Source organism: Ctenopharyngodon idella, chromosome 3, assembly GCF_019924925.1.
Source record: "Ctenopharyngodon idella isolate HZGC_01 chromosome 3, HZGC01, whole genome shotgun sequence".
In the NCBI taxonomy this organism is placed as follows: Eukaryota; Metazoa; Chordata; class Actinopteri; order Cypriniformes; family Xenocyprididae; genus Ctenopharyngodon; species Ctenopharyngodon idella.
In genome coordinates, this window is record NC_067222.1 from 6,192,943 (window position 1) to 6,216,985 (window position 24,043).

General features: G+C 40.6%; 1 protein-coding gene across 2 annotated transcripts; it reads right to left on the reverse strand.

Annotated features, from left to right (window-relative positions):
• Positions 1-211: 211 nt before the first annotated feature.
• Positions 212-8,597, reverse strand: LOC127508658 (E3 ubiquitin-protein ligase TRIM47-like). Of its 2 annotated transcripts, XM_051886798.1 has the most exons (6): positions 7,952-8,597; positions 7,373-7,468; positions 1,104-1,337; positions 944-1,015; positions 678-740; positions 212-297 (listed from the first exon to the last, which is right to left on the reverse strand). In XM_051886798.1, the coding sequence occupies exons 1-5, from the start codon at positions 8,555-8,557 to the stop codon at positions 738-740; spliced, it is 1,011 nt and encodes a 336-aa protein (XP_051742758.1). In that variant the 5' UTR covers positions 8,558-8,597; the 3' UTR covers positions 212-297; positions 678-737. The 2 variants fall into 2 exon arrangements, with proteins under 2 accessions (XP_051742758.1, XP_051742757.1); XM_051886797.1 differs by lacking the exons at positions 212-297; positions 678-740 and having other exon boundaries at positions 763-1,015.
• Positions 8,598-24,043: the final 15,446 nt, after the last annotated feature.

A 24,043-nucleotide genomic window follows, 5' to 3' on the forward strand; every position in this document is an offset into this window, starting at 1 on the left:
AACACCAGGACTGATTGTTACGTCCAACTGCACTCTCAGGACCATCTCCCTTCCTCCTGATGCTCTTATACGTCACTCCTATATCTACTCCTAATCTCCCATCACCAGCCCACTCCACCTCCCAGTAACAGCGTCCAGTCACACTCTCTCTACACATCACCTCGGTCCAACAATCAAATCTGTCTGGATGATCAGGATACGGCTGATATGTGTCAGAGTAAGTGATCACTGTGTTTTCCTCTAACAGACGGAGCCCATTATTCACTGAGTTCAGATCCAGAGTCAACAGACGGGAATCTGATGAAGATAAACACATAATTACTCATGACTTTACATTAATAATATAACACATTAATGGGTTTCTACAGTTTCATAATTTCATAATGATTACATGCCCCTTACTGCTGATTGGCTACAAGTGTGTTTTAGTGCTCAGTCTGATCCACTTTCAACAGCGTTTCTCAGAAATCGCTTATTTACTAATGGCTGTGTTCCATTCTGAAGGGCACATCACTATGGCCATAATGTTTCTAACAAACAAAAACCCAAGTTTACATATCACTCTAATGAACTTATCTGTTTCTTGAACGAACCCCTGTTAAGATCATCATGTTTAATTAGCACAGAAAGTTTCCCAGTGATTGCTGGTGTTTGTGTGTGTTTTCATTGTAACTCACATTGTAGGAACTCCTTCTTAGTCGTAAATTCAAGACTCGGGACAATGACCTGGACGGTTTTCACTATGAACACCAAAGAATATCTGCATTAGTGCAAACCCTTTAATTCCCATCAAGAATGAAACTATTACCATTTCATATGTAATGAACAGTGCTCAACTCTATTCTGAGAGTAAAACAGTATTAGCTGTTTTAGATAATCTTTCTATTTCATCTGTGCAGAACTGCTGCAGTTTGTCTCTGAGTTGAGAGACAGACTTCACTACCTCATCAAAATTGGGACGAGAACTGACAGTGAAGCTGTCTGTAGATCCAGAGAGAGAGACAGATGGGCAACTCTATAGATACAAAGACAAAAATATAAGCTGTGCAATTAGAGAAGCCTGTTGAAGTTTTCAGTCCTGTGTTTAAGAAGATCTCGGTTACCTGGAGGAAATGAATATGATCATCTGTGTTTGAAAGCTGTTTCAGTTCAGTCTCTTTCCACCTCAGATCATCGAGCTCCAGCTCCAGTCGCGCCAGTCTTTCTTCAGCTTGTTTCACTGCAGCTCGTTCTTGATCTCTGATCAGCTGCTTCACCTCAGCGTGACGTTTCTCAATGGAGCGGATGAGCTCAGTGAAGATCCTCTCACTGCCCTCCATTGCAGTCTGTGCAGAGCGCTGTTATAGGACACACATTACAATCAGATCTTAATGGCACCTCACATAGAGCTCCAGTGTTAAACTGTTAAAAATAAAGGTTCTTAAATAGTTCTTCATTAGAGTGTAGGGTTCCATTAAACACCTTCCTATTGTGCAAAAGGTTCTTTAAGGTGTAAAAAAAAAAAGAAAAAAAAAAAGGTTCTTTTGAATAGACTCGAAAATTACTTTAGTTAATTACATTAGTGGAATTGCATTGTAATGGTTCAAATCATACTTATCTGATTATCAATTTGTAGCAGTAAATGAAGAGGCACCATATCGATCATAAGTTTAGTATGGAGTACCTCAAGGCTCAGTACTAGGACCATTGCTTTTCACCCTGTACATACTACCCTTGGGAGATATCTTTAGGAAACATCTATATTTAGCTCTATATTTCTTCACTGCCTGACAAAAGGTTAGCCAATCTTTTATTTCATGTAGGCAAGCAGAGACTTTGTCGATTTAAGTGGATAGAGCAGGCCTACTGTCGTGAATATGGCTCCCACGGCTCATCCTCCGGACCGCCGGAGGGAGCCATCTCCGGAATATTGACTCTTTGCCATTCGGACTCCATTTCCCATAGGCCCTCATTCCTGGGACTGATTGCACTTTCACCTGCACCACATCACACACACACTATTTAAGCCTCACACGCACACCACATCTTTGCGAAGTCTTGATTTGCTACGGTAGTCATTTCTGAGCGTTATTTCTGCTCAAGCCAAGCCAATCAGCTAGCGATGCATCACCATCAACTGAATCGCCTGACGTCGCTAACAGAGGAATTGGTGAAGACGCTACAAGGCCTACGACTCACTTCCGCCGAGGTCGTCACGCCGCCGCTCGCTGCGCCTGCCACGCCAGCCTTTCCCGCTTCTCCAGTGGTGAATCCCCGCCTAGCTCTGCCCGAGAAGTTCGATGGCACACCAACAAAGTGTAAGGGTTTCCTTCTCCAATGTTCACTATACGTTAATCAACAACCCTCGCTGTATCCCACGGAAACCAGTCGCATATCCTTCGTGTGCTCTCTGCTTACCGGCAAAGCGCTGGATTGGGCCACTGCTGTCTGGAGAGATGACAGCTCAGTATTCCCCACATTCGCCGAGTTCCTACGTCGCTTCAGAGAGGTGTTTGAACATCCCGTGGGGGGTCAAAGTCCGGGCGATCAGCTGCTCTCTCTCTCTCAGGGCAAATCAACGGCGGCTGAGTATGCTTTGCAGTTTCGCACTCTGGCGGCGCAAACCAACTGGGTGGACGACACACTGAAATTACTGTTTCGTCAAGGCCTGACCATGGAATTGCAAGCGGAGCTCGCCTGTCGGGATGAAGGTAACTCATTGAATTCATTCATCAAACTTTCCATTCACATTGATAATCTCATCCGCTCACGACGCCCCACGCGAGCCGCCAGTGCTACCAGCGCAAACCCAGAACCCATGCAGCTGGGCTATTCTCCGCTTCAACCCGAGGAGTGAGAGTGGAGACTTCAAAGGCACCTTTGTTTGTATTGTGGTCAGGCCGGCCACTTCAAGATTAACTGCCCAGTGCGTCCCGCGCCAACCAGATCCAAAGCGGTGAGTTCCTCTGCCCTATCTGATTACTCACCCACCTGCCTCAAGATTCCCGTTCAAGTCAGTGTTAATGAGCAAATTGTCTCTGCACAAGCCCTTCTGGACTCTGGTGCAGCTGGGAATTTCATGTCTGACACTTTCGCTAAAGAACACAATATAACCTTAACAGACTGCCATTTTCCGTTAACAGTGGAGGCGCTAGATGGAAAGCCGATCAGAGGAGGAAGAGTGGCATATATCACCGAGGAACTCGGACTGCAGATCGGAATCCTTCACCATGAACGCATACAGTTCTATGTCATTCATTCACCCAACAACCCCATTATCCTTGGTCTGCCGTGGTTTCGAACCCATGATCCACATATTTCATGGAAGGAGGGACAAATATTGCAGTGGGACGGTGCTTGCCATAAAAACTGCTTATAGCCTGTCATCCCCCTGTCAATCCAAACGGCCCAGCTGAACGACACCAACCCCGAAAAGCTTAACATCCCGGCCGAATACGCCGATTTGGCTGTGGCATTCAGCAAACAGAAGTCGACTGAATTACCACCTCATCTCCCTGGGGATTGCGCCATCGAACTGCTACCAGGTACCACACCTCCCAAGGGCAGAATCTTCCCTTTGTCACAGCCCGAATCCGCTGCTATGAAGACGTACATTGAGGAGGAGTTAGCCAAGGGGTTCATTCGACCATCCACGTCACTCGCCTCGTCAGGCTTCTTCTTCGTGAAAAAGAAAGATGGAGGACTACGACCCTGCATAGATTACCTAGGTTTGAATGACATCACCGTCAAGTTCCGTTATCCCCTGCCTCTGGTGCCCGCTGCTCTTGAACAATTACGACAGGCTGAGTACTTCACCAAGCTGGACCTCCGCTGTGCTTATAACCTCATTCGTATAAGGGAGGGAGACGAATGGAAGACTGCTTTCTCCACGACCACCGGCCACTACGAGACCCTCGTCGTGCCGTTCGGGCTTTCCAACAGTCCGTCAGTGTTCCAGTCCTACATCAACGACGTGTTCAGAGACATGCTGAACCGCTGGGTCATTGTTTACATTGATGACATCCTCATATACTCCCGGTCATTGGAGGAGCACATCCAGCACGTCCGAGCCGTCCTACAAAGACTTATCCAGCATCAATTATACGCCAAAGCAGAAAAGTGTGAGTTCCATCAAACCTCCACCTCCTTTCTGGGGTATGTCATCAGCCGAGACGGGGTCGCTATGGATGATAGCAAGGTCAAAGCGGTACTTGATTGGCCCAAACCACATACACTCAAAGAACTACAGAGGTTTCTGGGCTTCGCAAATTTCTACAGGCGGTTCATACGCAATTTCAGCAGCGTTGCAGCTCCGTTAACCACCATGACTAAACGTCAGACATCTCGCTTGCACTGGTCCCAAGAGGCTGATAAAGCGTTCACCGAGCTAAAGGAACGGTTCACCACGGCACCCATACTTCGTCACCCAGACCCTGACCGACCCTTCATAGTGGAAGTAGACGCCTCTAACACCGGCATTGGAGCCATTCTGTCCCAGCGCCAGGGTACCCCTGAGAAAATGTTTCCCTGCGCCTTCTACTCCAGAAAGTTATCTACGGCAGAGCGAAATTATGACGTGGGTGACCGTGAGTTACTGGCGATGAAAGCGGCGCTGGAGGAATGGTGCCACTGGTTGGAGGGAGCCCAACATCCATTCACCGTGCTCACCGACCATAAAAACTTAGAGTACCTCCGCTCCGCCAAGTGCTTGAATCCTCGCCAGGCTCGATGGGCCATGTTCTTCACCCGCTTCCAGTTTAAAGTGACTTATAGACCTGGATCCAAGAACACTAAAGCCGACGCCCTATCCCGTCAGACAGACCAGGTAGAGAGAGCGGACACCGAAGAACATATCATTCCCACCTCACTCCTCCTAGCTCCCATCCTGTGGGATATAATGTCAGAGATAACGCAGGCCAACGAACAGTCCGCACCACCCACTGAATGTCCACCGGGCCACACATTCGTACCAGCTCCCCTAAGAGACAAACTTTTGCACCACGTTCATGACCTCCCCAGTTCTGGTCACCCAGGCATCACCGCCACTCACAGCCTTCTCCAAAATCAATTCTGGTGGGACTCCATGCTCCAAGACGTCACTCAGTTTGTCCACAACTGCACAGCCTGCCAAACATCCAAGACCCCTCACCAGTCCCCAGCTGGCCTGCTCCAGCCACTGCCCATTCCACAACGCCCCTGGTCACACATCGCCATAGACTTTGTCACCGACCTTCCTGCTTCACAGGGCAACACCACCATCCTCACTGTTATTGATCGCTTCTCAAAGGCCTGCCGCCTCATTCCTCTGCCCAAGCTCCCTACTGCTTTCGAGACCGCTGAATTGCTCTGCAATTTCGTCTTCAGGTTTTATGGATTACCTGAGGACATAGTGTCAGACAGAGGTCCCCAGTTTACTTCTCGAGTCTGGTCAGCATTCTTCAAGAACCTAAATGTCAACGTCAGCCTCACGTCTGGCTACCACCCCGAATCCAACGGGCAGACGGAGCGAATGAATCAGGAACTTACCCGCTTCCTCCGCACCTACTGCCAAAGAGACCAGCTAGAATGGAGTCGAATACGCTCAAAATTCCCTCAGAAAACCAGCCACAGGGATTACCCCCTTCCAGTGCGTCCTAGGCTATCAACCTCCCCTGTTCCTGTGGTCAGGTGAACCCTCTGAACTCCCGTCGGTCAACGAATGGATGCGAAGGAGTGAGGAGACGTGGGACCTGGCTCATCACCATCTGCAACGCGCTATCAGGAGACAAGAGGTCCAGGCCAACCGACACCGACGACCGAACCCCCCGTACACTGTGGGGCAATGGGTCTGGCTGTCCACCAGGGACTTACGGCTGAGACTTCCCTGCAAGAAACTCAGTCCCAGGTTTGTAGGGCCTTTCCAAATTACCAGACAAATTACTCCTGTTTCTTTTCGGTTAAATTTACCTACTAATTATCGTATCTCTCCCACTTTCCATGTTTCGCTGCTGAAACCCTCCGGAGGGCCGAGAGGGGAGCCGGAGGGAGCCGAGGGCCGTCTTCCCCCACCACTGATGATTGAGGGCGAGGAGGCCTATCAAGTCCGAGAACTGCTCGATTCAAGGCGCCGGGGTCGGAGACTGCAATATCTGGTCGACTGGGAGGGGTACGGCCCGGAGGAGCGATCCTGGGTCGACGCGGGTAATATCCTGGACCCTGCACTCATGGAAGAATTCCATCGGACGCACCCGGAGAGACCGGCCCCCCGACCACGTGGCAGACCCCGGCGTCCGCCTCCTCGCGTCTGGAGCCGCTCGCAGGGTGGGGGCTCTGTCGTGAATATGGCTCCCACGGCTCATCCTCCGGACCGCCGGAGGGAGCCATCTCCGGAATATTGACTCTTTGCCATTCGGACTCCATTTCCCATAGGCCCTCATTCCTGGGACTGATTGCACTTTCACCTGCACCACATCACACACACACTATTTAAGCCTCACACGCACACCACATCTTTGCGAAGTCTTGATTTGCTACGGTAGTCATTTCTGAGCGTTATTTCTGTGGACTGATATCTTGTTATTACCCGGACCGTTTGTTATCTGTGAACCTCTGCCGCCTGCCTTGAACTTTGCCTGTACCTTGGACTGTGATTGTTTGCTGCCTGTCTTGATCTCTGCCTGTGACCCGTCTCTGATTCTCGCTGCCGGCCTCGACCCCTGCCTGTCCCTGACTACGGTATTGCTCTGCCCTTTTCTGTACTGCTGCTGTGTTTAATAAAGCTGCTTATGGATCCACACGCTGTTGATCCATCACTACACCTACAGTATATTTGAATGTCATAAGCATATAAATGGTAATTAAAACCATGTCGGTACAAGATTTGATGCAGGAGTATTATGTAAATAATGAATAGTAGTGGGCCAAGAATGGATCCCTGGGGGACACCTCACTTCAAATGGGCAGAAGGGGTTTGAAAATCCTGCACTGAAATGTAGAACTGTCTGTCAGAGAGATAAGAAGAAAACCAAGAAAGAGCAGCACCAGAAATATTCACACCTGAGAGGTGGGAAAGAAGTAAATTATGGGAAACAGTATCAAAGGCAGAGATAAGGTCAAGTAGCAGAAGTATAGAGAGAGAACCAGAGTCACCAGAGAGTAGTAAATCAATCAACATTATTACGATGTGATTTACTATATATAAGACTTTGTTTTTAGGCCAGATGGTTAATCCTGCCATTCTTCTCATGCAGTTGCTTTTCAAAGTCATCAGTCAGAAAACTCATAATTCATATAAATCATATTTTTAATAAACAAACCTTTCAATGAAAGATTCTTCAGGGAACCAAAAGTTCTTCTACTGCATTGCCATGAAAACGCCTTTTTTTGTGTGTGAAGGAGACTTCTCCAAACTCACCTTATGAGACTCCACAGCCTCTCTCATCCGCCTTAGATCTATCTTTCTCTGCTGGATTGTTTTCTGGATGTTTTTCTGTGTTTCCTCAAAATGTTTCTGCAGAAAACAGATATATAATTAAAAGAATAAATGATTTTTGTAAACAAGTCTCTTATTTATTGTTAGTCTGTGGCAAGCAGGATGAGGCACCGCACCGGTCTAGAGTTTCTAACGGAGGAGCGAGGGGAGCATAAAAGGAGGAGCGAGGACAGTGAAGGACGAGAGATGACCAGGCCTGGACTATTTTACGTTATGGTTTGCTTATGTGTGTGCGACAGGGACTGACACTTTTACTTTCGTTTTGTGTTTGTTTATTTTATATTGAAGTTGTTAAACGTTCGCCAGTTCCCACCTCATTCTTCCCTGAACAACATACCTCGCTACATAGTCACTTGAGTGCATTTATTTGATCAAAAACACAATGTCTATCTTTCTAAAACAAAATCAGTTACATAAGGTTCCCTGATCGAGAGAAAAATCACATAAGGAGAGAAACAACATTATCTTATATCACTCATGAGATTCAGTATGAAGCAGTACCTGTTTCTCTGTTCTTGCCACTTCAGTTGATACAGTGTCATGATTTTTGTGTTCATCCACCAAACACAGCATACAGATACACCGCTGGTCGGTACGGCAGTAAATTTCCAGCATTTTACCATGTCGAGTGCAGATCATCTCCTGCAGTCGTCCAGTGGCGTCCATCAGATTGTGTCTTTTACCTCTGAAAAGATTCTCATGCTGTTCAAGGTGATTTTGACAGTAAGAGCTTCGACACTCCAGACACGACTTCACTGCTTTCTGTTTTCTTCCAGTGCAGGAGTCACACTGAACATCTCCAGATCCAGTGTGATCAACTGCAGGAGCAGCAGGAGGAGCAGGAACAGATTGGAGTCTCATCGTCTTGAGTTGCTCCACCATCCCAGAAAATACCACATTCTTATTTAAAACTGGTCTTGTTGTGAAGGTTTTTCTGCACTGAGGGCAGCTGTAGATTCCCTTCCGTTCATCCTGATCCCAGCAACCTGAGATGCATTCCTTACAGTAACTGTGTCCACAGGGAATCGTCACTGGATCCTTCAGTAGATCCAGACACACTGGACAGCAGAACTGGTCCTCAGCCCATGAGATACTGGCTCCTGCCATTTCACTGCATATGAACACACAGACAGAGAGACGATACTCACTGCAGCTTGACTGTCAAGTTCCTTCTAACTGAAGGGTTTATATATCTTCCTGATTACATACCTGAGAAACAGGTTTTTCTGCAGGGTGTGACTTACTGTAACTTGTTCATTTTAGTGTTTTTTTGTTTTTAATGACTACTGTTTGGACGACAATGTTGAACTGATTATGATTTAACTCTGCAAAGTGATTTCTGTACTTTAAATGCACTAGCATCACCAACTACACCACACAACAATATAAATCATGTTTAGGCACAATATCATAAATGGATCATGATTGAGACTGCAGCAAATGTGAGAGAGACTCACTGATGTCCAATAGATTGACTCATCATATACATAGAAAATATCAATACATGAAATATCATAGTGAACGTTTAAAAAGGCTATATATCCGAATATAGAAACTGAGTGATAACTCCAACATATTAATTTATTTTTTATGCTATTAATTATTATGATTGAATTTCTGTAACGATTAATCTTTTCCAATACAAACAAGCACTATGTGGAAAAATAATCTAAACAGATTTCTAATTTTTTTATAAAGTAGAACAAGCACTGAACTTTTAGGAAAGTTTATGTTTGGGAATGTGGTTGGATAAGATCTGAAACAAAGGTAGTGAAAATATGCACACGATGTTCCAGTAAAAAGGAAGTTTGCACGCAATGTTGTATAAACATGGCAATGTTGTTACTGTAATACAGTGCCAGCCATTTTTTTCAGTGCTCTTGATTTTAGAAATATTTTACCTATAAGGGAAGGGGTGCCCAATCCAGCTCCTGGAGAGCCACTGACCTGCACAGTTTAGCTCCAATTAAACACACCTGAACCAGTTAATCAAGGCCTTCAGACTCAAGACACAGCAAAAACCCCAGTGTTAAATTAACACTGTTTGATTCTGCACTCAAGATTGTTAAAGTTAATGAGATAATTAAGTGATTAATTTAAGTGTTGATTGACTATTAGTCAAGACACCTGCTGTTAACAAGCAGAATCACTAAAGACTATTATGTCACTATTATGGTAATCAGTGTTATATTAATTCACTATTATGGTAATCAGTGTTTGCTCTAACCATTGGCTTTTAAACTTTTTTTTTCTGGATGCTTTAACTGTATGTTTGATTGTCTTAATTATTTAATTATCTGAGTGTGAACTCAGAGCAGAGTTAATTTAACTAGGGTCTTTACTGTGTAAACTTCCAAGCAAGTATGTTGGAGCTAATCTCTGCAGGATTGGGCACCCCTGCTATAGGGATATTTTAAAAGTCTTTGTTAAAGAGTACAAACCATGAACCAAACAAGGTGAATCGCAATGTTACTATCTACAATTACAAATAAAATTTTGGACAACAATGCCATTTTGGTGGCCTGAAAACGTTAACTTTTGAAATCGGTTTTCAAAGTGCACATTTTTTTAAAAGATACCATTATCATCTCCGCGTAAACTACAAAAACATGAATCTGTGAAAAAGGTGACGGCATGCACATGCATATGACGTATTTTGTCTATAGGCATGCTCATTTGGCGCGAGTGCTCTGTAAAAGAATGCTTATGTGCATAGTCTTTCTTTGCAAAGTGACATTGCCAACTACTTATCTGGCATGCGTAATACAGCGTTTTTAGTCATTTTCATGGATTTGTGTGAACGGGGACAGTTTTGATAACGTTGCCATCTGTAAAAAGAAAAAAAATTCTCCATTTTTAGTACATTGTTGTGGTGTAAACATACTAAAAACAGCACCAAAATTTAAATAAACCCTCAATAAAGAGTAAAACACAGTCTGCAGGTTCTGCTGCTCTTTGTTTTCTGTGAATGTTTAATTAGTGTGTTTTTTGTTTGTTTGTTTTTTACCTTCAGGTCGATCGATGGACAAACAATCTGTCGATCGACCTGAAGGTATTTGTGGCGTTTCAAAGAGTTGTTGATCCGTGATTTAGGGGCCGTTTACACGACACAGTTTATTTAAAAACTTTTTTTTTTTTTTTTTTTTTTCATTTCTGACATTCATTTATATGTTGTTTTGGTGGCCTGAAAAGGCAAGCTTTTGAATCTGGTTTCAATTTTTTGAAATCGATACCGTTACTCAGTGCAAAATGCAAAAATTTAAATTTGAAATTTGAAAATTTGAAAATTTGATGACAACATACATACATATTATGTGTTTAGTCTGTAGGCACGTAGTGTTTTTTTTTGTTTGTTTTACAAAGCAGCATCGCCAACTACTGGCCTGGCAGCAGAATGGAGTGTTTGTATTTGTTTTCGCAGATCCGCTTAAATGGGAAACATTTTGACAACATTGTCGTCTGTAAGCGAAGAAAGCAAAGGAAAAACATTTCTGTTTTTAGAACATCGTTGTCGTGTAAACATACCCTGAGAGGCGTGGAGTCGGACACTTTCTGCTTTCTGAGGAGTCACCTGATCTACATTAAATAAAAAGCCACACAGTTTTACATGGGCTACTGTTTGCATTTAAGCAAAACCAAAAACCTGCACTTGAATTACTTTTAACTTGATGATACATCATATTTTAAATTATTGGTGTTTTTTGTGAATTGCAATGTTCTACTTTCTTAGCAATACAAAACTGAGCAGGACATCATATACAGTATTACATTAAATTAGTCCTATCAGAAGAAAATAGACATTCTGAATGCAGGGGGGGGGGGGGGGGGGGGGGTTTGTTTTTTTGTTTTGTTTTGTTGTTGTTGTTTTTTTTTGTTTGATTTTATCAAATATAGGCCTAGAAGAGCTCAGGGGTAGTGAACTAAAAACAATTTAAAAAATCTGAAATATATTCATACTGATGATCAAGAAGTAGCAGAAGCATTGAGCTTTCAGAAACCGGTTGGTCGAGATGTTAGAGATGTCTTTAAATTCAGAGAAAGCTATACACAAATGTTCCAGTATAATGCTGACAAGAAACATAATTGTGTGTATTATAAACATGTGCAGCAAAATGTGTAAACAATGAATGCTCATTTACGTTAACAATGCTAATAACTTCTCACATTATCTGAAACTTAAGAATAAGTTTTGGATAGTAAGTGAATATCAAAGCAAACAAATGAAACTCTTCCTTGACTGTGTTCTGCTGTACTGTGTTTCCTCGCCTCTGGGTGGCGCTTGTGTTCAGTGTTGTGGTTAAATAAATAAATAAATAAAATGCCTTGCCTTGGTTTCTATGAGTCGCTGTACTGTGTTTTCTGTCCTCTACGTTAGATGGCGCTGTTGTGACGGACGGGTGGACCATATTAAGACACATGGGATGGATTGTCCATATTACAGTTTTTTTCATTTGCTAACATACTTTTGTCCAGTCTGTAGTCATATTTTCAAAACTCTAAACACAATTAGCACAAAAGCCGTGAGTTGTGACCATACCAGTAACACAATTCATGTCGTTTTCACAGAAAATGCAGTCAATTAACATGTTTCTGAAATGCTTAAATATTCTATACAAGCTTACCCCATATTAAAATCATTGATATTTCTGATTATATTTACAAATGAAACGCAATGAAGACCTGCAGGTAACTGAAACATGACAAGTAATGCAGTTTTCATAATGCCATCATAATGCTAACATTTCATAATGTTAGTATTTTGACAGTCATTGCGCTATGATTGACGTTCATGTTGGATAGAAAACTAGTCCTACTGTTTTGACAGAACGACTCTATTTTGAATCCGGTTGCTGTGTTTTGATAAAGTTAGTATATGTTTTTACATTTTGAAATGTACAGTTTGTATTTATATAACAAAAATGGTTTTGGACTGAAAATTAACTATTTGGCTAATAGTGTGATGGAGGTGTGTTGCTGTGTTAAGAGTTCAGAAAAAGCACTTTACAGTTTTTTAAGCAATTGATACATTTTATAAACTCTTAGTACTAATATCACAACAGATCATCAAATGTACATTTTTACAAACATTTCAGCATTTTCTCAATTGTGTTAGTACAATACACAAAATCACAAAGGATCCTTTTCACTACACAAAATAAGTGTTTCATCTATATAAATGTTTCATTCACAGTAACTGCCTCTCATGATGCTATTACTATCAAACTTTTCATTTGCACCTCTTCTCGTTCAGTTTATTACATTTGTCTATTATTTAATCCAAATGATCTTAATGGTTAATCAATGAATCATTTGGTACACCTATAGATTTCTATAGATATTAATTCTATTGGCATAGTTTCTATAGAAATTGTTTGCAATTTCTGATATGGATAACCAAATGTAATGAATTCTTTTTTATATTATAAGCAGCTTATCTTAGATAACCACAATTTTCAAAGTGTGTGTGTCTGAGAGAGACAGAGAGATTTGAACATTGTGAACACAGAGCTGGACAGAGGGAGAGGAAACACTTACTGACTGTGTAACATCAGCTTGATCAGCGCTATTACCATGGTAGAGACTGCCACATTACTCTAACTCACCCTTATAAAGGTCAACTACAGTATAGATTCAGTCATTTGGTACAGTGAGAACATTTACTGTATTGGCAGCAAACTCTTCTACACAAAACCTCATGACTGTGCCATACTTTACACCTTTTGATAATACTATTACAAACATTATTGATTTTATGTCAGTTATGTAATTTAGGTAATGTAAGTGAATTTCCTAATTGTGTCCTCTGTAGCCTGTGTAACTGTAATTATTTCAGTAACAAGGGTGATTAACATGTAACTTGCATTATTTGCTATTGAATGGACTGATTGTTAAAACTGAAAGATCATACTGTTGTGTTTCTGTGATTAAACCAAATGTTTTCATTACATATCACAATGATCTTGTGTTTTGACAATGATCTTTGTTAGCAAATGAAAAAAAAAAAAAAACCTGTAAAACAAAGATCATGTTAAACAACTCCATAAACAGCATTAAGAGCACTTGTGCTTTGATAAAGTAGATCAGCTGAAGTTGTCTGCTTTTATGACATTCAAATGCTTGTTCTACAGGTGATTTAAATGACTGTTTAAATGACTGTAACTTAAGTACGGTTGAGGCGCTATTGAATTAAGAAAATATTCTCCTTTAACTGAACAAACAGCTGTGAGAGAAAGAGCACTAGTGCATTGATACTGACAAAACTGAGAATTTCCAAAACATCTTTTATGCAACAATTTTCATGACCTAACTCAATTCGGCTAGATTACTGTAACGCTCTACTGGGTGGTAGCCCTGCACGCTTAATAAACAAACTTCAACTGGTCCATCACGCAGCAGCTAGAGTTCTTACTAGTGGTTTAGCTCCCAAGTACCTGAGCGAGCTCTTAACGCATTATAGTCCTTCATGTCTATTGCGATCTCAGAATTCAGGCCAGTTTATAATACCTAGAATATCAAAATCAACCGCAGATGTTAGATCCTTCTCCTATTTAGCACCAAAAGTCTGGAATAGTCTTCCTAGCCTTGTTTGGTGAGCAGACACACTTTGCTAGTTTAAATCTAGACTAAAAACACATCTGTTTAACCTGGCATACACATAACACACTATCAATTTCTATTATTCAAATCAGTTAAAATTCCTATAACACCCAATGTACTTGTTACATGATAAGAAGAATGGCATCTATAGCCACGTTTCCATCACAGGAACCTTCCCCAGAAACGAATGACTTTAAAGTGGTACTCTGTGTGTTTCGACCGCAGGAATCAGGGTCTAAATGAAGTTCCGGGTAAAAATTTCCCCCTCACAAGCTGAACATGCTAATTGGTTGAGTTCACGGTACTTTAGATCACGATAGAAACACAGACAGCAACTGGGGGGAAATTGTTCCTGGGACAAATTGTTCCTGGTAATTTCATTGGAAAAGCAGCTTAAGTCTGTTTTAGTCTGACTGTCCCATCCTTATCCTGAGGTTACCTAAGTCAGGATCCGGTTCGTATCCAGTTCTGATATGAACCTGCTCCTAGACACAACCACAATGCAGCCCTGAATGTCAGTAAAACCTGTGTCTTCTAGACAATCCCCTGTAAAAGCATTGTCGACACGCCAGCCATCAGCACAGATCCTCAGACCGGTCCTCCGCACAGACCCTATGGCCAGCTTCAGCTCCATATCGGCGTGATGAATTGATCTTCTAGCAAAAGAAACTGGATGAAAATCTGAATGCTACCGATTCCGATCTGAACTCTGACTTGTAATGCAGCCTGAATCATAATGACACCGTGTTCCCAGAGGCAAATTGGCCCCTGACTGAGCCTGGTTTCTCACAAGGTTTTTTTTTTTTTTCTCCACTCTGTCACTTGGTGGAGTTTGGGTTACTTGCCACTGTTGCCTCTGGCTTGCTTAGCTGGGGACACTTAAATTTCAACAATATTACTGATCTGACTTTACAGATGTTGCTGTATGAAAAGTGTAATGGAAATTAATTGTACATTATGTAATGTGCTTGCATGACTAGAAACAACTGCTGAAAGTGAATTTCTTCATGTAGCACAGAGCGTTACATGTGTACCCTACACTCTTGTCTTTCTTAGAAACAGTTCCTTCTTTCTCAAAATCGAGGAGTAAAGAGATTTTCCTGTCATTATATAGTATAGATCTTCAGTTAAACTAGCATAATGAAACTTTCTGTATGTGAATGACCTTCCCTCAAGAATAAAATATTTCAAAGACATTCTCAAGTGATTTTCAAAGCACTGACTCAGACAGACAGGGGATGTTTCTGCCAAGTCATGCAGAAAACGGACAATTTGCAAAGCCACTCCAAAGACACGCTGTGTTGACGACCACAGTGTGAAAGAAAAAGGGATGTCCTGAGGTTAAGTGGCACAGAAAAGATGAGGTCTGGAAATAGCAAACCAAAATTTGAATCAGACTGTTGCTGCCATAGAACAGGTCTGCAATTCATGACCTGATCTGGAAAATGCTCTGCAAAATGCTGACTTCTCTGTTTATATTGCTCTGCAACATGTCACCCCAATACAAAGAAAAATGAAGTAGGCTATGCTGAAGTAGGCTATGTAACTCTTAATTAAACCCTGAAAGCAGAACCACTTCCTTCTCATTTTTCTGCCCAAACTGCTAAGCTGGTAGCTCTAAAAATATAATATTGAAGTGTGCCGTAGAATCGAAGTGCTTGTCCAAGCAGTGGTTTATTAGATTAAATCTTATGTAATTAGATACATTGCATGTGTATTTGTTACAATAATGTCAGTAGTTATCAGATATGTTATATTTTGCCACATTTCATTTTGTCCTTGTATTTGTCTTTCTACAATAAAGACAGCATGAAAGAAACTGGTTCACAAACTGAAGAGAGTTTTTTTTTTTTTTTTTTTTTTTTTACAAAGCAATAATAGCAAGAGCAAATAAACTTATATATATAAACTTCTGCTTATGCATCTCAAACAAGCCTTTATACTATGGTGGCTCTCAGGATGCTTTGGAGTATGGAGCATTTCACCATTGCTGAGATTAACATACTGATTCTTGATGTCTGTGTCTGAATGATGCACAATTTCTTAAAAAAATACAGCTAATTTGAAAAGAAAAAAAATAGAGAAATGTTGTATCATTCAGGCACAAATACACCAAGAATCAACGTATGAATCTTAACAATTGTGACATGCTTCATACCACAGTGCATGCTGGGAGCCACCATAGCATAAAACTCATGACTCCCAGCATGTATGAGGCATGTCACCATTGTTGAGATTCATATGCTGATTCTTGATGTTGGTGTGTCTGAATGATGCACAGTTTCTTTTTTAAAAAAAGATGCATTATTTAGACACACATCAAGTATCAGCATATGAATCTCAACAGTGGTGACATGATTCATGACACAATACATGCTGGGAGACACAATAGTATACAACTCATGACTCCCATCATGCATTGCAACATGAAGCACATCATCATTGTTGAAATTCATGCTGTCTGTGTGTGTGCCTGCACTTTTTTTTCAATATATTAAAAAAATCTAAATTTGTGTCTGTGGCAAAAAGTATTGATGGTACTAATCTATTAATAACAAGTAACCACTTTTGATCAGTGATGATGTTAGTCAATCACTTTCCTTTAAGATGATGAATCAACTAGAATCAACTAGAAAGATCAAGAATCAACTAAAGGAAACATCGATCACCATAATGATGACCAAATATTTTTCAATAAACATCAACATCTAAACCTCTGTTAATTCACACAAGAACTCTAGAAAAATGACAAATAAAATCAGTCAGGTTTGTAATAAGAGAGGTTTCATATCTTTTCAGTTGATTTCGTCTAAGGCTGTGGCTTGAAGTCAGTTGTAGTTGTGTTTCTCTTTCCTTCAGTGATTCAGATGTAAAATTACATTATTACATTAAAATAGATTCATCTAATTTGTCACATCTTACATGCAACTTGGACTAGTACACTCAAAAAAATATTTTTTGATGCTCTTCACTTTATTTAAACCATTTATTTTGATTCAACACCAGTGAATCCGGTTTCTGGTTCAAATGTGATTGCTTCATGTTAAAGTTACTTGAAATGGTTACTATTTGATTTAACTTGATGTTTCCATTTTGAAATAACATCTTTCAATCAAGTAACCCATCCATGCACTCAAAAAAATGATACTTTAACTCAATTCAAGTTATAGAGGGAGCCGAAACGCGCTCCCTCAGCTGGACCGAGTGGTAAAAGAACCTACTGCAACCTACCAATACCAACCTACTCCTGACATTTATATGTCTGATTTTGATGCCGGGGAAATACATAAAGCAAATCTGCCTGTGAACGCTTTATATAACTACAATATAGGTAGGTCTAAATTGGAGTGATCACTTATATCAATGTTATATATTGTCCAGCCCTAAAACTTGTATAGTTTTTGTCAGTGTTTAAAAACACCCAATTATGCAGAATATAAGATGGTAAATATTTAATTGATGAGTTGTCAACACAATATATAACAATACAATAGCCTATATAGGGTATGATTTTACCCCAAAATCCAACATTTTGACACAAAATGATAACTGCAAAACATGTTTTTCTGCCTGGAGTCCTGCTTTTTCTATGAATTGCAGCGATCCATTTGCTTCTTTTTTCTGTAGCTTTCAGCAGTCTGTAGAAATATACCTCAGATTTTGTGTCAAAGCTATTTGTACAGTCAATCGCAAAGCTTTTTCCCGTTTTGGATGTGTTTTGTGTGTTTTTCGCTGCATTCACGCTGAAAACCAATGCTGCCACTCAGTCTTTTGCCACTCGGCATAACCGCAGTCATAACGGTCGACGGTGACGTCACGTGCATACCCTCTATAGACTGTGGTTCCACATAACATACTTAGTTTTTTTTTTAACAATAAAGGTTTATTTTTAAACTAATCAAAATCCTTTTGTTTTGACAACACAACTGAGGAAAATTTTATGTAAAATATCTATGTTCAACGAAATCAATTCTTCGATCTACAACTTCGCTGTAACTTAAACTGGTTATGTTTTCTGAACATGTTTTCGTCTATCAAAAACAAATATTTCACTCAAGTACTCGAGGAACATATGTAGGACTCAATCAAACAGAACTTTCACTTCCCATCATGCTTGGAAAGGGGCTGAATTGGGAGGATGTTGAATGTTATAAATAAATTGTCATTTAAAAGATTTTTACAAAAAGGAGAGACTTTGTTATGTTGGTATTTAGAAGTTTCTGTCGTGTTAGTGTTTTGGGGGTTACCATTTTGGTGAAGTGTTTGGGTTGAGGATCTGCTAATTGACCTGCTAGGACTGTTGCTCTAGAGTACCTAAATCATACCTAGTCATACCTAAAGTGGTTTGCGAAACGCTATGTCTTTTAATTTAATTAAGAAGACATTTCAGAATCCTGATATAAAAGAATCCTGGATAAAAATGCATCATGAATGTCCCAAAGCATTGTTAAATGTGCATAAAGACTTCACCCTAGTCTTTAAGATTGTACATTTTAATATTAGAAGCAGTGCTAATAGTATAAGTTAGATGCCAAATATATGTTGTATATTCTTTTAAGCATAATTTATTTTTTGGACAATTGTGAAAGCGTGATTCTCATGATTTCATTCACCATGACTCTGTCCAAAGACTGTCCTCTCAGATTCCCCAAACAGCGACTGTTTCCTGCAACTGAAGCAGATTTAAACATGGAATTTGAACACCTACTGTAATCGCAGACTGAACGCAACTGGCTCTGACTGGACGAGTTTGAGCAGGATCAGTCATAAGTATCAATTTACATTCATAATCGGCCTTACAATCCTTAAGTGTGTGCGCAGCTTTACAGTAGCATCTGGAGCACTGTCTGTATGAACGTGCAACGAGAGTCAAGCCCTTATTCTCTTACTAGTAACCATAACAACAGTGGCCAACGTAATATTAAAGATGGCGACGTCCATAAAACTAAAAAGTATTATCACTTTTCACAAGACAAGAGACTAATTGAACCGTGAGTTCATCCATCAAAACTTGAGTAAATAGCAGCATGAAAACACGTGCTAGCCGGAGTCTTTAACCATATTCTGCTGCTGTGTGAACGTGGCTTATGTATCAATGAATGACACATATTTGGTACTTTTGCACTTAATTTGGCTTGTTCTTAATTTGACATTGAAAATGATGCATGTGTTTTTCCGAGGGTTAAAGTCATCGATTAATTTCTTGACTGCCGTTTTGACATAGTTTTCACCTGGACATTGTAGTCATGTTTGCTAATTCTTTAATGTATTTGCCCTGTTTTGATCCATTTCACTGGGAAATTGATTTACTTTTATTTTATTTTGTCATCATTATTTTGATTCAGTGAGATAAAAATGGTGCTTATCAACCTTGATTGACATGGAAATAAATTTCTATCAGATTATTTTGGCAGTTAAAGTTTAGGGCTGGTTTTTCTTGGAGTGGGAGGGTTTTGGTGAGCTTTTGGGCTGGAAATCGTCAACCAAATCTGGCAACACTGCTGCAGGGAGTTTCACTTTGATATGAAGAAGCCACACTGCCAGTCATTTCAACACACTGTGAAACAAAATCAAATTTCTTGTTGTGTTTGTTGATTTTGCAGGTAAGATAAGTGATGTGACATCGCAACTGATGTTTTCTAATGATTATATGTGAATTTGATGTGTTTGCTTGATGCACTTGTGTTTTAAATTGATCAAAATTTTTTAAAAATGCATTGGCATTGTGATGTAACAGAATGCTTAATGTCATCAAAGATTTTAATTGCAATGTGCTCAATGTTGTTTGTAAAGAGAGTTGAGTAACTTTTACTTATTAAGGCGTTTGTGTCCTATAACGGTCGGTCATTGTTTGGTGACTATCATGATGCTGGTGAATAGAGTTTACAGTCTATAGTTAAATAGCTACTTAAGGTGTGTGTATACAAGTAAGTTAGTTTTTATTTGGTGGAATACATTGTTCTCATTTTCTGTGACATACTGTATATTCACTTTGATATGAAGAAGTCACACTGCCAGTCATTTCCACACACTGTGAAACAAAATCAAATTTCTTGTTGTGTTTGTTGATTTTGCAGAGTGGGACAAAAATAAAAGACCAATACGAACCACCAGAAAACACCTACTCTTCTGTGTGTGCAACAGCAGCCAAAATGACAAGAACAGTCATACTCCTTTACTTCTTTTTGGCAGTCTGTCCTCTCTCTGACAGCAATCTCCTTGATTGGCCTTTTCCATTTCTGAATCAGAGTGCACACCTGGGATCAGGGAAACTTTGTGCAACGCTGCAACTGCAGCCCAATTTGCCCTGGCTCAGTGTAAACCTGTCAGTGAGTGAAAATGTGCTGCTGAAACCTGAAAAATGGCTTCTGGAGAGTCTGTCACTGAAGGTAAGGTTTTAAGATGAATGTTTACTAAATAATATTTTTCTATATGGAAAATAGTATTAGAACCCTTCTTGTCAGGACATACATGATATTTCTATATTTGTATATGTAGGTGAAATGTGGATGTTAAGTGTGGATGATATATTAAATTAAAAATTATATATCAAATTAAAATAATACGCAGATTCAGGTCATATCAGTTATCCATTCAAGCTTTCACTTCAGAGCTGAGCAGTTTCTCATTCTGCATTTGACAATCATCATTTGTGTGAGCTGAACAAGAGGGAAGCAGTTCTGTGTTTGTGTGATGGCATATCAGTGATGGTCGCGATCTGAAAGAGTTTTGCACAGCTAAGTGCAGCGACTGCATCCCTTTAAAAGAGCAGTATTTCCCAAAAAGATTAAACGGGTGTAATGTAGGGAGCGGGACAACGAAGTTGGAGATCCATGTGCAGGCATATTCATAAGAAGAGCGTAGTCAAACAGGCAGTAGTTCGATCACCAGCAAACAGTAACAGGAAGGCAAGGCAAAAAAGTAATCCAAAAACACATGCAATGGTCAAGGCAGGCAGCAAACGATCAAAAACAAGGAAACAGTCCAGGGTCAAAACACATGCTAAGCAAGACAAGGCAGGACAAGGAACAAGCGGAATGCAAACCAATGGCTAAACAATACTCAGCAATGTGTGTGTGTCTGAGTGCAGCTTATAAAGAGTCACTGATGGGAAATGTGTGATTGGTTCCTAAATGGGGAATTGTCCATAAAATAAATTTGATGAACACAGACCCAGGGCACATGTAACGTAAGCTGTGTCCCAATTCAGGGGCTACACACTTCGGAGTGCATGAAGTAGAGGGTTGCCAGGTCTGCGCAACAAAACCATCCCAAAAGTAGCATAATCACAGCACAAGTGTAAAAGTATCCCAATCCCAGACGTGGCAACAATGAGCCGAGCGTCGTTACATGGCTAGCGGCTGTGTGACAGACAGCTGACAGTTGACGTTTGTGTGTGCATTTTAAAGTTTTCACTGCCGGTGAAAATCCATGATGTCCAAAACGTCCGTTTTTCATAAATACAGTATTTGTCTCTGAGATGGAGTGCAGTTGAATAAAATCCTAAAGTACTGTACTTTAAATTTAGACTTAAATACAGAGTAAATGTATAAATATGAATGTATATATTTTCACAGTTAACGTTTCATTTCACATAAAAAAATAAACAAGGTTAACTAATAGTTGCTAACGATATAAAACTAACATTACATAGTTTAACCATACATCTTTTACCTGTTCATTTGGTCCAGTAGCCAGCAGTGAAAACTTTAAAATGCACACACAAATGTCAACTGTCAGCTGCCTGTCACACAGCCGCTAGCCATGTAACGACGCTCGGCTCATTGTTGCCACGTCTGGGATTGGGATACTTTTACACTTGTGCTGTGATTACGCTACTTTTGAGATGGTTTTGATGCGCAGACCTGGCAACCCTCTACTCCAAAGCCCCACCCCTTTCAAGCACTCCGAAGTGTGTAGCCCCTGAATTTGGACACAACTAACGGGTGACGTTGCATCTTTTTCAAGATGGCATTCCACCCATGCGTTTCTAGATGTGGTCATGTGGTCATTTCCTAGCCCCCTCTGACAGCCACGATCACTGCCTCACGTGCCTGGGCTGGAACAGTGAACAATGTTTGTTGATGACTCAAGTTCCCACTGCAGCAACATGACCATTGCAATGTTGAGATCGAGACCTTGAAAAGGGTGGAGTCCCCTCTGCGTTCCCCGATCTGGTTTCTCTGCACTTCAGAGGACCACTTCGTTTAATACTCATGGTGATCTGTGCAAAGTCAGACAGTAGTGAAGTGGCCTTACAGGGCTAAGCTATCTGGTATGCTAAGGAGATGAAACTGAACAACTGATCACATCTTTAGTGGTAGAAATGATAGTTCTACCATATTTGTTCTACCATACCATAACAGGGAGTCGGTTTTGCAGCCTTGGCTAAATGTAGTATACATAAGACTAGATAATGATCTGAGATGTCATCGCTCTCCTGCAGAATTTCAACAGCATCAATAATGATTCCATGTGACAATATTAGATCTAAAGTATGATTACGTCCTGACACGTGTTGTCTAACTCCAATAGAGTTTAAAATGTCTGTAAATGCCAATCCCAATGTGTTTTTTTCATTATCTATATGGATATTAAAATCACCAACAATTAGGACTTTATCTGCAGACAGTACTAACTCTGATAGAAAATCACCAAATTCTTTGATAAAGTCTGTATGGTGGCCTGGTGGCCTGTATTCACTAGCCAGCACAAATGTCAAACGGGATTTAGCACTTAAACTACATAATGTTACATGAAGCACCATCACTTTCAAGGAATTATATTTGAAACAAGACTTCTGAGTAATACTGAAGATATTACTATAAATTACAGCAACACCTCCCCCTTTGCCTTTCAGATGAGGCTCATGTTTAGAACAGTAATCTTGAGGGGTGGACTCATTTAACCGAAGTGGACTCTTTCTCCAGATGCCATTTAGGGGTTGTTTGGACACTTTAATGATGCTTGCAATAGAAAAATAACACAACTGATTAAGGGCAGAATACTTTCTCAAGGCTACCTCTGAAGTACTTTTGTCATATATCTCATTATCTCATGAGCTGTAATATTAAATCTTACCTTTTCTTTTTAGGTGGAAAAATACTGCAGTTTCATGGTCTTTCAACAAGACAAAGAAAGCCAATGTTTTCCTGGAGGACTCTATTCAAACATTACTGTAAATTCCATCAGTACACAGTCAGAAATTTTGTGTGTTTGCAGAAAATTGCACATCAGATACAGACGTGCTCCAACATTTCAAGATTTTGATATGAAGCATTTATTGGACAGTCCTGCAGATACATGTGATAACAGCTATTGGCAGAAAGTGTGGCATTTTGCAACAAATTATAGAAAGAATCATGCAAAGGACAAAGTCAATTTTAACCCACCAAGGACAAAATCCCTCATGAAAAGAGAAAATTTCAGTAAAAACTTCAAATCTGATCCCAAATTTCATATTAAAGTTAAAAACAGATTTTTAAACAGAAGCATGGTAAAAATGGATATTTATGATGTCACTAATTCAACAGAGGGACTAAACATTTCAAAAAGAACTGATTTTGTTGTGGTTAATCTTGACAACAATGATCAGCCAATTCATTATGAACGAGTTACAGATGACATTGCTAAACAGTTTCCACAAATCACTGAAAATGAAGTGACTACAACCGCGATTGCAATCACAGAAGAGGCAGATGTGACTACAGCCGAGACTGCGGCCAGAGAAGAGGCAGCTGTGACTACAGATGAAAGTGAGGAAGGTGAGACTGGGGATGAAGGTGCAGTCAGACGTGCAATGACTGCGGTTAGAGATGCGATTAGACGTGCCTTAATGGCACCTGTAAGTGTGATCGGAGGTGCGATTGGATGTGCCATGACAGCGGTCAGAGGTCCAATTAAAGAAAAGGCAGCTGTGACTACAGCAGCATCTACAGTCACAGAAGAGGCAACCGTGACTACAGCAGCGACTGCGGTCACAGAAGGGACAACTAT

Coding starts and splice junctions, on each gene's coding strand:
- LOC127508658 (XM_051886797.1), bottom strand. CDS start 8,557: ATGGCAGGAGCCAGTATCTCATGGGCTGAGGACCAGTTCTGCTGTCCA. Junction 7,469..7,951: donor TGGCAAGAACAGAGAAACAG/GTACTGCTTCAT, acceptor TGTTTTCTGCAG/AAACATTTTGAGGAAACACA. Junction 1,016..1,103: donor ATCATATTCATTTCCTCCAG/GTAACCGAGATC, acceptor TTGTATCTATAG/AGTTGCCCATCTGTCTCTCT.